Source organism: Bufo gargarizans, chromosome 3 (assembly GCF_014858855.1).
Source record: "Bufo gargarizans isolate SCDJY-AF-19 chromosome 3, ASM1485885v1, whole genome shotgun sequence".
NCBI classification, from domain to species: Eukaryota; Metazoa; Chordata; class Amphibia; order Anura; family Bufonidae; genus Bufo; species Bufo gargarizans.
The window spans coordinates 511,352,915-511,369,650 of record NC_058082.1 but is presented as its reverse complement, the minus strand read 5'-3'; the positions used below and the strand labels follow the sequence as shown (position 1 = coordinate 511,369,650).

The 16,736-nt window shown below is 41.4% G+C and overlaps 1 protein-coding gene across 1 annotated transcript in view; it reads left to right on the top strand.

Moving 5' to 3' along the window:
• Positions 1-12,140: 12,140 nt before the first annotated feature.
• The window catches only part of PTCHD1 (patched domain containing 1), a 222,127-nt gene continuing 217,531 nt past the window's right edge, over positions 12,141-16,736 (top strand). Inside the window, exon 1 of the mRNA XM_044287103.1 lies at positions 12,141-12,506. Coding sequence (XP_044143038.1) covers positions 12,156-12,506 — 351 coding nt within the window. The 5' untranslated portion in view covers positions 12,141-12,155. The remainder of the gene's footprint in view (positions 12,507-16,736) is intronic.

Here is a 16,736-nt window from a genome sequence, read left to right as displayed (position 1 = left end):
AAATCTGCCGACAGATGGCCTTTAAGGAGAGCCAGATCCATTATCCTTGAATTAAAGTTCTTCCCATATTGTTCATTTAGGCATTATTGTATTTTGTCCATATTTTGAATGCACACGCTTATAGATGCTGTCCGTGGTGCTGAACATGGTGGTGCTTTAATTAATTTATATGCGCACATGGGGCTTATAATTTATGCTGTATGTATAATATGTGAAGGGTTTTTTGCACAGTATAAAACACGCACAGGACCATATTTATCTTTAGTTGTTACTATCAGCAAAATTTGCAGGTAGCATACTGACTAATTCCTTTCTATGGGGCCATGACCACATCTATATTTTTTGTAGATCCGTGTGGCCATTCCACAAATAGTACAGCGCTATTCGTATAGAGTTCTATTCTTCTTTGCATTTAAGTCTAAATGGCTTAAATATAAAAACATCTTTATTACATGATTACATATAACATAACTTGATCAAAGATAAAAACTAAAGAAGAAAAATTACGGTTCCCCTGAGGGACGATATGGCACTACAATAGTATTCTATAAATATTGTAACAAGGGGAGTCCATAATATAAAGTGAACAATTGACAAATCCCGTATATCATAAATAGATACTTACTGCCTATTAGTAAAGTGCAAGTGCCGGGACAAAAAGTCAAACAGGTATCTAATTCAAAAGGAATGGGGGCTCCCAACCAAATAGCACAATACAACTAATAAACCAGAAATAACATAGGCTACATATCCATCATGTTATGAGGACCCTCAGGAGAACCGCACACCCCAAAGCGCGTTTCGGTAAGTCCTTCCTCTGGGGGCCTCCAGGAACTAAAAGGAAGGCTTCGCCAAAACGTGTGTTGGGGTGTGTGCGAGTCTTCTGAAGGTCCTCATAACATGAGGAGTATTAGGGATGAGCGAATCAACTTCGGATAAAACATCCAAAGTCGATTTGCATAAAACTTTGGTCTAATACTGTACGGAGCAGGAGCTCCGTACAGTATTAGAATGTATTGGCTCCAATGAGCCGAAGTTATTGCTTTGCGAAATCTCGCGAGACTCCACTCGATGGCTTTGTAAATTTGTACTGTAAATAACACATTTCCCAAACTCGGGTTCGGTTCCAAGTGTTTTTTTACAGTGCAAATTAATTTATGAAGTTATTGCGTGAAATCTCGCGAGACTTCGCAAAGCAAAACCTTTGGCTCATCTGAGCCAATACATGCTAATACTGTATGGAGCTCCTTCTCCGTACAGTTTTAGAACGAAGTTTTATACGAATCGACTTCGGATGTTTCCTCCGAAGTCGATTCGATCATCCCTAATGAGTATGTAGCCTATGTTATTTGTGGTTTATTAGTTGTATTGTGCTATTTGGGTGGGAGCCCCCTTTCCTTTTGAATTTGATACCTGTTTGAATTTTTGTCCTGGCACTTGCACTTTTCTAATAGGTAGTAAGTATCTTCTTATGATATACGGGATTTACGGAATAGAAATCACAGAAAATTGTTGATCTAACTCTATACATAGTAAATATAAAAGGTATACAACCACATGAAAGAAAACACTAGGGGGGAGATTTATCATGAGGGGAAATCTTAAAGTCAATTTTTCTTAAATCTACATAGCTGAAATTTGCTCCAAATTTATCAAACTTCACACACTGATAAATTTGGTTCATCTTTAAAGACAAGTTTGTCTATAGATGTTTCTTCTTCTTCTTTTTTTCACCACAAACCTTCTGGAGTGAGGTTGTGCCATTTTTTTTCAATATTAAAAAAAAATCCCATTTTATAAATCTGGTGTACAACTACTCACCCAGCTAACCACATTCACTTTCGCACCTAGTTTTCAAACATGGCAAGAGGAGTGGAAAATCACAAAAAGTTGCAAGTATTTGCAGACAATTGTGTGCAGTTATGCCCCAAAACTGTATTACATTTATACCCCATAAAATGGTCTAAAGACATTGAAAATTTTCATCTAAAATATCAAGTTAAGAGATAGATATAACTGCATACATTATCTGTGCACTAATTAGGACAAAAATGAACAGCTTTACCTCCATTGTCTTCTATAAACATGCAACAGCGTCTGATATCTGATAGATATTGTAGATAGGGCGGATTGAAACTCTTCCTGCATCAACTTACAAGGATGTCTCCCCCTCTCAAGACTGGAATACACAGAGCTATGGCCCCAAAAAGATAAACCCCTTCCCAGCAGTTGGCCTTAGAAAATGTCCTTCTTCTCTTTCCCTACACTTTTCATGTTAGATGCAAAAATACACAGGCAAAATCCTGCTGAACTTAATGTTTCTACCTCTATACCTAGTCTTCAGGATCAGTTATTAATATCAGATCGGTGGGGAGTCCTTCACCTGGCACCCCCACTAATCAGTTGTTCTCTGCAGCCTATGATGCCAGAACTAACACCTTGAAAAGAACTGGAAGCACAGCTCCATTCACAGTGTAGTGGCCATGTCCACTTACTGCAGTATTTAAATGAGTGGAGCTGAGATGCAGTGACCTAGTATTACCATTACACTTTGATTGAAGTTGTCCTTCTGGCTCCTTTGAAAGTGGTAGTTCTGCTGCTGGGAACAGCTGATCCATGATTGAAGTTGTCCTTCTGGCTCCTTTGAAAGTGGTAGTTCTGCTGCTGGGAACAGCTGATCCATGGGTATGTTTGGTATCGGACTCCAACTGATCCACCAATATCTGGAGCCCAGAAAACCTGAATAAGGCTCAACAGCAAAAAGGAGTGCAGTGCAGTACTGCTCAGAACAGTGCATGTAGCAATATTTCAGCTGCATCTACATATGCAGTGTTCCCAATGCAAGTGTTGAAGACACCATATTCTGTGCACAGTTAATCCCACAGACTGAATATGGAGAGAGCAGGAGGTTCCTAGCTACTGTTTCTAGGCAGGGCTGGCACCACCCCTTCCTCTCTAGGAAGAAGTGAGTTATAATAATAATAATTATTATTATTATTATTATTTATTTATTTAAAAGCACCATTATTTCAGTGGAGCTGTACATCAAGTAGGGGTTATACATACATAATATAAACATACAATAAACAAGAAACTATTAACAGACTGGTACAGAGGGAGAGAGGACCCTGTCTGCAAGAGCTTGTAATCTATAATGGAAGGGCAGAACACAGTAGGCAAGCGTATAGGCTGCTCATAAGGCTATGTGGTGGCAGCATGCTCATAGCAGATGGTTGACTTTCCTCAAGAGGTGGGTTTTCAGATTACTCTTGAAAGTTTGGATATTGGGAATAGTCCGGTGTACTAACGTACCGTGTTCCAGAGTATGGTGGAGTCACATGAGAAGTTTTGTAGTTGCAGGAAGAACAGATGAGAGAAGAACAGAGAAGGAGGTCCTGTGAGGATTGGAGATTACGTGTGGGGGTGTATCAGGAAAGCAGGTCAAATATATAAGGAGGGGATAGGTTGGGGACGGCCTTATATGCAGTTGTTAGTATTTTAAACTGAATATGCTGGGCAATCGGGAGCCAGTGAAGGGATTGGCAGAGGCAGAGCAAAAATGAGGGGAGAAATGGATTAACTGGGCAGCAGAGTTAAGAATAGATTGGTCTCCTCGTTGCATGCATCAACACCTGCATTGCTGTCACATCATTCAGGGACCCTGCTCTGCACATTAAAACTCATCTATACCAAGTCTACCCAATGTAACATAAGACAGGGGCCCCAAAACTAGGGTGTGCCCCAAAGCGATGAAATGGAGTGTCCTTCCTATCATTACACGGCCCTGGGAGTGACATAGAAAGGACTGCTGCCGTGTGTACAAATACTCTCATCCTCTCCATCTCCCCTTGCTGCACAAATTCACACATAGCTAAAGACTTGCCTCCACATCAGATTGTCACCAATCAGATCATTGACAGTCACGGCATAGACATGGAAATGTTGCAGTCTCATGGAGTGTCGTCTCTGTGTTGCTAGGCTGCGCTCGTTTTAACATTCTGACACTAACCAGTCAGGCACTAAATTGGCTCATGTGGTCAAATTAACACTGGATTTTCTTCTAGGTATATAGATATAGCACAACCATACAAGCATAAACTATACCTTACAGTCAAATACTAGTTAGGAGGTTTATATACTGTACATCAATTGTATTGAAATCATCATATAGCCATTTAAAGGGACACCAAACCATAAAAACATAAAAAGAAAATAAATATGCAATAAACCTGTCCCCTATGGATTTCAGTGAGCTGCAGAAGAAGCAGTTTTGCTGACGCCTTACAGGCAAACAGTGAGCCCTTTGCTCCCAGCCTAATCCTTCAGCTGGAGAGCAGCTGGTATCAGCAGCACCAGTATGACATCACTGATGAAATCAGAAGTTTTAAGTAAAGGAGCAAGGCTTAGTCCTCATTGATAGTGTTAAAGGGCTTCTGTCACCCCACTAAAGTATGTTTTTTGGGGGGCTAGTTAAATTCCTTATACTGCAATATATGAAAATATAATGGTGTTACTTACTTTCCTTCAGCAGTTTTTTACAAAAACGTACTTTTATAATATGTAAATTAGGTCTCTACCAGCAAGTAGGGCGTCTACTTGCTGGTAGCCGCCGCAAAAAAAACGCCCCCTCGTCGTGTTGATTGACAGGGCCTGCCGCGATCTCCTCCTCCGGCCAGCCCTGTCAGCATTTCAAAAATCGCGCGATTGTGTTCATTCGGCGCAGGCGCTCTGAGATGAGGAGCCGATGACGTCTTCTCTTTCGGTGATGTCATCGGCGCAGGCGCACTGAGGGAGTTCTGAGGAGGCGAGCCTCCTCATCTCAGAGCGCCTGCGCTGAATGAACACAGGCGCACAATTTTAGAAATGCTGACAGGGCCAGCCGGAGGAGGAGATCGCGGCTGGCCCTGTCAATCAACAGGACAAGGGGGCGGTTTTTTACGGCGGCTACCAGCAAGTAGACGCCCTACTTGCTGGTAGAGACCTAATTTACATATGATAACAGTTCGTTTTTATAAGAAACTGCTGAAGAAAAGTAAGTAACACCATTATATTTTCATAGATCGCAGTATGAGGAATTTAACTAGCCCCCCAAAAAATGACCTTAGTGGGGTGACAGAAGCCCTTTAAGTGCTCGGCCCAATACCTTGTGTGTGATGCTTGAGTCAGTGCATTTAAATCCAATTTAGCCTCTATTTCTGAAAAATTTCTGCCAGGATTTGAACTCACAACCTTCTACATTAGAGGCAAGTACTTTAACCGCTCAGCTATAAAGCTGAATGATAAACTGTAGTTTGTCATATAGTAACTATTCCTATACAGCAGAAGTATCATTTCATATTTCACAGCAGGTTAACATGTAGCTATATAGTGTAGTGGTTAAGGTTCTTGGCTCTAATGTAGAAGGTTGTGAGTTATATATATATATATATACCGTATATATATATATATATATATTTTTTTTTTTTTTTTTTTTGCGTCATACATTTTTTACAATTACAAAAAAAATATTTAATATATAAATGTAATTTAGCCTCTATTTTGGAAATGCTTCTGCTGGCATTTGAACTTTAACCACTACGCTATACAGCTACATATTAACCTGCACTGAAATATTAAATGATACTTCAGCTGTATAGGCATACTTACTATATGACAAACTATTATAGGTTTTTATGACATAGATTATCGTTAAGCTTTATAGCTGAGTGGTTAAAGTCCTTGCCCCTTGCCTCTGAAAGTTGTGAGTTCAAATCCCAGCAGAGACTTTTCTGAAATAGAGGCTAAATTTGATTTAAATTCACTGGCTGTCCCCAAGCACTGACTACATATATGGACATAGCTATATATGGAGTCAGAGCAGGGACTCCTAAGCTGCTGACTCACACATTCCCTCACTGTACAGCGATCTTCTGCATAAACTTCAGTGGGACCCCGCACCCTCCATCTTCAGAGCAGGGGGTGCCTAGTTTAATGCTAGGTTTCTTCCATTGTGCTCGGGTGCTAGAGCACCCGAGCATCACAAAGTGTTCTACTCGAGCACCCGAGCACTTTGATGCTCGATCAACACTACTCATTGACTATAATGGAGTCTGTAAGCCGGGCAATGCTGACCTGAAGAAGGTAATCAATGCAGCTGTCAAGCAGGAATTATATCTGGAATAAATATGTATTGTATGTTTATTGCTTTCATTTACAGTACTTTGTTTCCAGTTACTGTATGAAGAGCAGCTGTTATAGACTTTTTTCAGCACTTTTGTAGAATACTGGTAGAAAATGCTGTATATTCTTGCTATTTTTATAAAAAATGCAGAAATGCTGAGAAAATGCCAAATGCTCCTAAAAGGCAATACTGTATGACACAGCTTGATAGGGAGGACAAGGATTTTGTATTCAGTAGATCTCTATGACAGCTCCACCTCATTATTAGTATTCTTATTTATTAAAGCACCATTCATTCCATGGCGCTGTACATATGATAAGGGTGCACATACATTATACAGACAAGTGCACAAAGCATGAACAAGACGAGTTACACACTGGTACAGAAGGAGAGAGGGCCCTGCCCGCGAGGGCTTACAATCTGCAAGGTGGTTTGTTATCTATCCTTCCCAGAAATCTGAAAGACAAATCTGTTTTTTTAGCATCACTTAGGCCTCTTGCACACGATCGTATGGTTTTGCGGTCCGTTTTAAACTGATGCTTTTTTTAAGTTTTTTTATTTCAGTATAGTTTCGGTTTCCGTTCTGCTTCTGTTCCATTTTGCCGCTCCGTTTTTCCGTTTGGTTTTTCGTTTGTGATCCGTCTTTTTTTTGCAGATCGCTAACGGAAAAGGAAGCATACAATAATATTTTACAGTAAGTACATCAAAAAATTGGACTGGGCATAAAACTTTCAATTGAAATGGAGCCACGGATCGTTATTTGCGGGCAATAATAGAACAAGTTCTATCTTTCAGTGGAACGGAAATACGGAAACGGAATGCATACGGAGTACATATTTTTTTTTTTGCGGAACCGTTGAAATGAATGGTTCCGCATACTGACCGCAAACAGAATCCGCAAAGACGAAACGGAAACAGAAAAAAAATATGTTCGTGTGCAAGAGGCCTTAGAGTGAGGGGAATGCTACTGGACAGATTTAGTATTGAGCAGATCATTACCAAAGTTTAGCATGATTTGCTACCCATCTTTCCTGGGACCCTGAAAGGAAAATCTTCTTATGGCATCATTTAGAGTGAGAAGGATGATATAACGGGGCAGATCTCTGACAGCTCAAGGGTAGTTGTTCAGCTTCCCTGGGACTCTGAAAAGCAACCCTGTCTTTCTATATCTTTATTTAAAACGAGAAGGGGGATTTCTTTAGGCGGATTTAGTATTTAGAATATTTTTATTACAGCATCTCGAGGTTCATTACCCAGCCTTCCAAGGACCCTGAAAATGAATTCTGCCTAGTTATACTACAGTATACAGGATTTATCACTGTGTAGGAAGCTAGATATGTTCATTGCCTCCTCACAGGGACTACCACCCTGCTTTCCCAGGTTCCTGGAGAAGCTGGGTTAGGGATTCATTAATGTATAGCAGGCATGCTCAACCTGCCGTCCTCCAGCTGTTGCAAAACTACAACTCCCAGCATTTCTGGACAGCGTACAGCTATCAGCCTACAGCAGGGCATGCTGGGAGTTGTAGTTTACAACAGATGGAGGGTCGCAGGTTGAGCATCCCTGATGTATAACAAGGCAGATTTGCCATTCTGCAGTCTGGGAAAGCTGGGTAATAACCTCTGTGGGGCAGTGATTGATGACTTATTGGTTATATAAAACTTCCCATTATACTGCTCTGGTACATTGGGGGAGATTTATAAAAAATGGTATACCTATACACCTGTCTGGCGTCTCTGCCCTGCTGTGCACCAGAAACTGGCACAGTCTGGCACAGACGAAAGCTATAGCTTACAATAGTTTCCGTGTAAGTCACCTGCCCCCTTTTCTCACCACTTCAGAGCGGCTAGAAGCCTAGAAAGTTGCAAATTATAGCGCACTTGTGGTGTGTGCCATCATTTGTGACTTTTTACACCACAATAGTGGTGTAAGGGGCTTAGTAAATGTCCCTCATTGTGTGCTTATGTCATGTAGTATCAGGGCAACATGATCTGTGGTCACCATTGTGGCTCCACAGTGCTGCCTATCAGGGTCTTGGCAAAGCTGGGTGACTAGTTACCACTAATAAACTAGGCAAATATGCAATTCGGCAGACTGGGAAAGATGGACAAGAGATGGGAGGCCACACTTTGTAGCTACATACATTATATTTATGGTATCAGCTGTGCCTATAGCTGCTGTTATGGCCATTGGGGATCAGTGTACACTCAATAGGAAATCAATAGAAAGGAAGAAAAAGAGAGATTGAAGGGGAGGGCAATGAGAAAGAGAAAGGATAGCTCCACGGACAGAGGAAGGCCAGCCCTTTAACTAGAAAAGAGCCTAAGGATAAGTGGCACCCCTGACTCTGTACTGTGTGATGGAAAAGATATTCAAAGCACTATGTAGCTCTTGTAGTAAAGAGAGGGATAGAGGCAGGGATAGAATAGTGCCAGGCTCCTAACTGAAGATAAGTGGCGCCCCAAACAGTTTATTCAGCACCCATAAACATGTAGTCATAAAGATGTTACATATTATATATTACAAAGTATGGAGGGGGACGATAATAGCAGATGGAACAGGGTGCTCAGGGAGATAGTTATGATCCAAGGATAAGCAGCCCCTGTACTGTACCTAGGTAGGGAGATATAATACTCTGTTTAGTAATTTTTTAAGACTTACAGGTAACAACTAAAACTACTGGGGTCAGCTGTCAAACTGGTGTAAAGTAGAACTGGCTTAGTTGCCTATAGCAACCAATGAGATTCCACCTTTTATTTTTGACAGCGCCTTTGGAAAATGAAAGGTGGAATCTGATTGGTTGCTATGGGCAACTAAGCCAGTTCTACTTTACACCAGTTTGATAAATTATCCCATATGTTCGTTGATTGGTAGAGTGCTAATGTGGAGGACCATGTAGATTCTGCTGACCTACACATGCAGTTACTGTTCTCTCTTTTACCGTATAGCCTGCAGCCCGGCTATTATAGAGACTGAGGCTCTAGTTTGTTGCCTGTACATTTTCCTTTTTGATGAGTCCATGTTCAGATGTACCATGAAACACACAGGCAAGAAGCAGTAGTGCATCATTAGTGGTAGGGCATCCACTGGGAGGTGCCCCATTTTTTAAGGCAGTTTCCATCTTTATAGGGAGAGTCTCATCCACCCTTCCTACAATTGACCGCTGCAGGTATATTCAGGATGGTAAAGGGGAGAAGACTGTTCCCTTTATGTTCTGTTAGTGCACAGTTGATCTGTATTGTGCATCCTTGTGGTGTTTTGTGACTGTTGATGTGATATCCGTCACTTACCCTTTGGGATTCTAGTTAGTGTTTTGTTTCATGTAATTACCTTTTCCATTTTTATGATTAAAGTTCAGTTTTAGATTGGCAGCCCCTTTTGATGCGATCTCTAGCTCTAGCCAGGTCTCAGCTATACAGCCCATTATTGGAGAGCTGCTGCCATGTCTCGACAAATACCCATGCATCCTCCACCTTGCCTAGGCTTGGAGTCACCGCCGGCCTAAGTCACTAGTCATTAAATCAGCCTCTTGAATTTCCCACATGACCTGTTTTTGCCCATGCATCAGCGGTTCTACAGCGTGCCTCCTTGAGCATGTTGATCCTTCAGAGTTAAACAGACCATTGTTGTAATTAGCAATAGCTTGCTTAGACAGGCGTTCACGCTTTTAGCATGTTCCAGGCATTAAGACGATCTTCATCTTTGCAGATGAAACAGACAGAAAAATGCAAATCTACTTGAGGTTACGATGGACTTCTCCTGTGGCTATGAGATTTTTTTTGTAGGCACTCGTCCTACCATTATGCTATGCTCATGTTAAAGCAGAGAGAACTATTCATGGAGTGACGCTGCTCTTCACCTACATTCTCTGTGCAGACTGCAGTTTCGCATTCAGCATTGAAGCCTGTTGCTAATCTCGCAGCTTCTCAGCAGGACCGAGGACAAAGAAAGAGTAGCACAATCCCCCCCTTCGATTTACATGTTACAGGCTAGAGGCTATGGCTGAAGGAATAGGCTGCCAATTGTATTCATCAGTACTGGCAACATTTCTATCAAGCTACGGATGACGTGCTACTCAGCACAATGTGCGGGCTATACCGATCATTCCTATAATTGTTATCAGATTCCAGGCATTGGGTAGGAGCAGCCCTTCCCAGTTTTCTTAATAGTAATTGCTTCGAAATGAGGAATCATACTGCAGGGTTATCACATCTCTGCGATGAGAGGCAGCTAATGCTAGGCAGAGCTTACATGATGTTAACCACTCATGGCACGTCCGTTTGCATTGGTTTGCTATTTCCTATATATTAGTGGCTGTGGAACACAATTCATCCTGGCATCCTCTTTGTCGTGAATCAGCAAGAGCTGTGGAACAGCAGTCACTGGAGAGCCTCTGATGGTGGTTGTAGTGTAAGGTGAGTAAAAGTGTGAATTCGGCGAGGGGCGATGGGGGGGTGGAGGGTTCTGGTGCCAGTTCTCAAAGTATTTCACGGTGATTTATTCCCCTCTCCTTGTATTTATTTCTCTCTTGAAGGAAGGACAGCCCCTGTGGCAGTTGATTCAGGGAGGAGTGGCTGGAGAGGGGGGGGGGGGGATGATAGGGATGTGCTATAGATCATGCTGCAATAGAAGACAGCTTCCTGATGTATGGAGCTTATATCTTATTCTTTTGGATTTGCTTGTATGGGCGTTTATTCATTGAGCCTTTGGCATACACTTCTCTTAAGCTGTAAGTTTGTGAGTGCATTTGAGTAGTCTCTCCTTTTTTTAACTAGTGATGTTTGGGGTGTGTGTTTTTTGGGGGAAGGGGGGGTAGTCAGGGCTATGTCTGCACCCCTGCATTTTCACATCTATTTGTATGTTACCACTTCATTCTCTTTCTTTCAGGTATTAACCAGCTGTATTTCAAGGTAGGAAAATGCCAGTTCCTGACGACCACTCTAAGAGGAGATTGCAGCTGCATACAAGAGAGAGATAGAGAGGTTTGGGAATAGCCTAGACGTTTCTGGCTGCCTGGCTGCTAGGATTTTTGCAGTGTTCTCCAGTCATGTGTTGACAGTCTAAATAATCTCCTGAGACCAATGAAATACACAAAACTGTATCTATGCGATGATCAAGCCTCTTTAAGGATGGAATTCACAAATTCTCGTCTATGGCTAAGACCTCATCAAAGTAGTGAAAGGAATTTAAGACCGGGATTAAATGAAGAGGAGACCTGCAACTTTTAATGCATCAAATCAACAATATCAAACAAGGCGGGTTTATTCGACTTGTAGCATTTGCCTGCATTACATAGAAATTCTACCTCCTGCTAGAGAAGAAGACGCAGCAATGGGACTCACCTAAGGTGGCTTGTACTTTCACTGACAGACCACTCATCCTGCTTCATTCAGCCGCCTTGCCATTTTTTTCTCCTGTCGTCAAAATGGTTGAGTAAATCATCTGCCTTGACCCTGATCCTAAAAATGTCTCAGGCACTAAGGTCTGGCTTTCATTCAAAGCCTGAAGAATTCGACGCATCACTTCCTCATTATGAGCAATTAAAAATCAATCCATCCCTAGTGTAAATACAGCAGTGGATATGACTGTCTAAACACAACTTTCAAGACTGTTTTCTGAATACCCAATGAGTTTTCTGGAGACCTGTGCACCCACCTAAAAGACACAGGGTTGCAGACTTTGGATTTGAAGTGCATGGTTCTTCTGGTCTACCATGGACTGAGAAGTGAGGCACGCAATCATCATATTTCAACCAAACCACATACTTTGCACAGAAATATTGCCTTAGTGAAAGATGAGAGATGATTTTGTCAGTTACGTGACCCTATTATTAGCTACGTTCTGTCAGGTGCATTTTAAACTCTTATGTTGAGGTTTCTTATGACTAGGGAGTCTCTCCGCATGTTTGTGATCCCTGATGGTCCTAGCCAGGCTCTGGGAGAGCCTCAGATCTCAGCCTGTGACTCTCCCCCTCCTTAGCAACCTCTGCACTAGGATGTTGCGGAAGGTTCTGCACAGGGGGCTGAGAACATGTTTTTCAAGATTGGGCTTTTTCATCGCTAGCCATCCAGTGTTTTTTGTATCAGCCCCAATACTGATCTCTATATTGCTGGGGGCTAGTTTTAGCAGGTATAAGGTTGAAGAGAACATTGAATATTTGCTGGCCCCTAAACACAGCCTAGCCAAAATAGAGAGGAACCTGGTGGATAGGCTGTTCCCTGTCAATCGTTCAAAACACCGTCTATACTCAGATCTCCAAACACCTGGGAGGTACGGCAGAGTCATCATCACATCATCCAGGAGAGCAAACATGTTGGACCAACACCACACGGATCTCATTCTGAAGGTAATTATACTGCATAGGCTTGCTTCTTCAACCACCTGTAGGCACACAGCTACTTAGCATATTAATGCTGCTCTCTAGAGATGCTGAACAACAATGTCAGATGAAGAGACGTTGCTAAAGTCATTTCTTATTTGTCCAGTTTCTTATTCACAGGAAATGTATATTTGTTTTTCTACTGATTCATTAATAATAATTAATCTTAATAATAATTGACATTGCTGTGAATGCCCTGAGTGAATACAGTTAAAAGTAAAATGAAAACAGAAATAATGGGTGCAAAAATGGGTGTCAAGTGAGTGTGATTTAAAGGGTTAAAACACTTCAGGTCACTTGTCTTACAGTGCATGCACACACATAGGGAAGTCCCATATAAAATTATTTTAGTTCCTGTCCCAAAGCAGTTCTAGGCATGAAGACTGGCATTAAAATTGGCAGATGACCACTTTTTACGTAGTAAAAAAAAAAAGTAATGAGAGTTTTTAAAGGGTAAAATTACATTGGGCCACTGATGTTGCAGTGCCAACAGGATGTCTCGCATTAAATTCCGTGGAGTCCGGTCTGAACCAAAATGGTTCCTAAAAAATGTTTCCTAAAAGGGTTAAATGACTATGGACAATCGATTTCAGATATGGTAGAAAGGGATGTTCTACATCAAATACAGTTAAGCGTAGGCTGGCCCAAAGTGGTTCTAGACCTAAAAACGGACATCAAAGTGACCAGGCGGCCACTTTCGTTCCAATATGAACAAGTGACTAGTGTCTTTACAGAGTTTGGTTCTGGTTGTAACAACCAATACACAGAGAGGGATACTTGGAATAAAACTCACAGAAGTATAGACTGGCCCAAAGTGGTTCTAGACCTAAAAACTGACATCAAAGTGAACAGGCGGCCACTTTCAATCTAATATGAACAAGTGGCTGGTGCCTTTACAGAGTTTGGTTCTGGTTGTGAAAACCAATACACAGAGAGGGATGCTTAGAATAAAATTCAGTGAAGTATAGACTGGCCCAAAGTGTTTTTTGGCTTAATAACAGATATCAAGGTGGACAGTCACTTTCTAGTGATATGAATAAGTCTTGCTTTTTGTTTTTTTTTAAGCTGAATAATATACTGTAAGTGACTCTGGCAACATGCAAGATCATTTGACTGCAAGGTGTTAAGAAGTTTTGAGTATGAATACTGGCATCAAAATGGGCATACAGATTAGATTATGTAAATTTGTGTCAGAGTTTAAAATTCCAGTTAAACTTGACAGTAGCTATAGGGTTGCATGCAGCAATTTTCTTCCTTTGAAAATAGATACCACAAAATAAACCTAAAAGCTCTATTATGAGTCAGTGGGGTCCTGGTGGGCACTGGTTGCAGCAATCATGTGGCTGATATAGTAGGGTGCTGTGGCTTCAGTCATGAACAAAAGTCAAGTGTGGACAGAGCCTTTAGGCCACTGATCTCATGATATAGTAAAGTGGAACCAGTTTTAAGTGTTTTAAAGGAGTGTCTAGCCTTAAATTTTTAACTAGCCCCAGCCACTTGTACCTAGTGAAAAAATTATCCTCACCTGTTCCCTGCTGCTCTGTTCTGGCTCCGTTCCTTGATCTTCTGATCCCCTGCCTATAAACCTCTGGACAGGTTCATCTACACTGCTGCAGCCAAAGACTGGTCTCAGTGGTAATGTTTCCCCAAGCAGTACATGACCTTTTCATGACATGCCACTTGGAGACACATCACTGCTGATGCTTGTCATTGATAGATGTTTACAGGCAGAGGAACTGAACCAAGGAACATCACTGCTGCCTGCCAATCAATGACCTCAGTGGTGATATATCAGTAAAAGCACGAGACCGCTGAGCCGCTCTTCTGGTCTACTAGGAATAAGAAGCATAACACTGGAATCAGGAGGCTCCAACATGGAGAGTACTGCTTTTTGTAGCCCATACCTTGCCAACCTTAACAATTTTTAGATCTTAGAAAACCCCTTTAACTTCAATTATTAGAGCATCTATCTATCTATCTATCTATCTATCTATTTATCTACAAGTTTGTTATCTAGTAGTTTGTGTGTATGTTTGTTCTTTATAGTCTCCTATATGCCTTGATGGATCTCAACCAAATATGGTACATATGGTCTTTATCATCAAACTTGAAATACTAGGGGTTTGTCCAGCTGACAGGGTTCTGGAAGGTTGTAATAAACAAATATGTTTTTGATGTAGCATACATTAGACTGTATACACTTATGTACCTGTAACTGCTGAGGCACTGCTTCTCACTGCCTCTCATCTCCCTGCATGTACGATTACCTCTCATCTCCCTACATGTGGGGTCTAAAAGATAAACTGTTTGTTCCCAATAGCAACCAATCACTTCACAGGTTTCATTTTACTGTAGTGCTTCTTACAATGCTGTACACATATGTTCCCCAACTTGTGGCTCTTCAGCTGCTGTGAAGCTACAATTCCCATCATGCCCCAACAGCCTACAGCAATCAGGGCATGATGGGAGTGGTAGTTTTGCAACAGCTGGAGAGCCACAGGTTGGGAAACATAGATCTACAATGTTGTAAGAAGTACTGTAGTAAAATGAAAGCTGTTCTGTGATTGGTTGCTATGGGAAAAACAGAAAGCTGAGCTATGAATGGTTGCTATGGGCAACAAACAGATTTTGAAAGATTTATTAAAACTGGTGCAATGTAAAACTGACTTTGTTGCCCTAGCAACCAGTCAGATTAGTCCATTCATTTTCCAAAGGAGCTCTGAAAAATTAAATGTGGAATCTGATTGTTGTCCCTATTGGGCAACCAAGTCAATTTTACTTTGCCCCAGTTTTGATAAATATCTCCCTTCGTCTTTTAGACAGCACATGCAGGAAAAAGGGGCAGACTTTAATGCAGGGGAGATGTAAGATTCTGAAGACTCTATGCAAAAGGCCACTCTGGCACAGATGAAAAGATGTTTCCTCCATGAATGGGCACCTGGAGCAGTAGAGGCTTTTGCACAGTTTGCAGGTTAGGGTCCCTATATACCTACACATTCAGCTCAGCTGAACATGTATGTGTATGTTAATGAGGACAGGGGAACAATCCACTGCCTGACACTTTTGGTGACTGCTTATCTTCTGGGAGAGCAAAAGGATCAGGCAAAAATGTTGCCAGATCCTTCTGTCCCCTTTCTCTCCTTCTCTCATTTGTTGGGCATGAAAGAAGGGGGGATCTCCATGGAAATTAAACTGTTGGCAAAACCCTTCGAGAATGGTGGGTTTGGCAAACAATGGACTAATGTGCATGGGGAAATGGAAAAACAACAAATGCATAAGAAATAGTATTAGAAAATAATTATAGAAATAAATGTACACCCAGACATCACCAGGTATATACACCAGTCTAGATTATCATAAGTATTGTTCTGGGAATAAAAGTGACACAAATGACAAGAATTGTTTCTCTGCACCAACCAATTGTCTGTGTAGAAAAATTGCAGTGTAAATTGCCTGTCACTAGTGTTATAGTGTCCCAGTTAAGGGCAACATAAATAAGTGACAGATCCCCTTAGATAAATGCTGGGCCATTTTCTTTAATTGACTCAGCTGTTTTTCTAAAATCTTGTATTGAGTACTCCAGCATATGCCAATGAGTCCTGGAAATTCATGAGCTTCTGAATATCAGGACTGATTGGCATGTGCTGGAGCTGTTAGAGCCTAGCAGCATAAAACTAGTGACGGATTCCCCTTAATAGGTCTGTGTGCTATGTAAGTACAGTCCAGATAGCACATGAATGAAAAAATCAAAAAATATTAAAATACATGTATATACGCCCATAAAACAAATGATTGCACTGATTTATTTGGAGAATCTGATCCATATTAATGTTCTTTCCTTGTCATATAATGCCCCCATTCACATATTTTGTAGGTCCAGTGGCTTAGCCTGCTTGAAATGTAAATGATAAAATGTAAAATGCCATTGGTCACTGAAATGAATGTCAAGAGTGCATATGAAGAGCCTTTAAGATGCTTGGAAGACTTGGCAAATTTCTTGGGTTGCATTGCTTTCTCCTATGTACTTAAGCGGTACTTGGTACTGGGACGCTGTGTTATAAGACTTAGTCCCAGCGCCCAAACTTGGATTGAAAAGCCAACAAAAAGGGGTTTGATTTGTCATAGAAAGGGGACATGGCCTATGCTGAATGTGACGTGGTCATAGAAAAGGGGCACAGTAATGGCTGGAAGAAGATT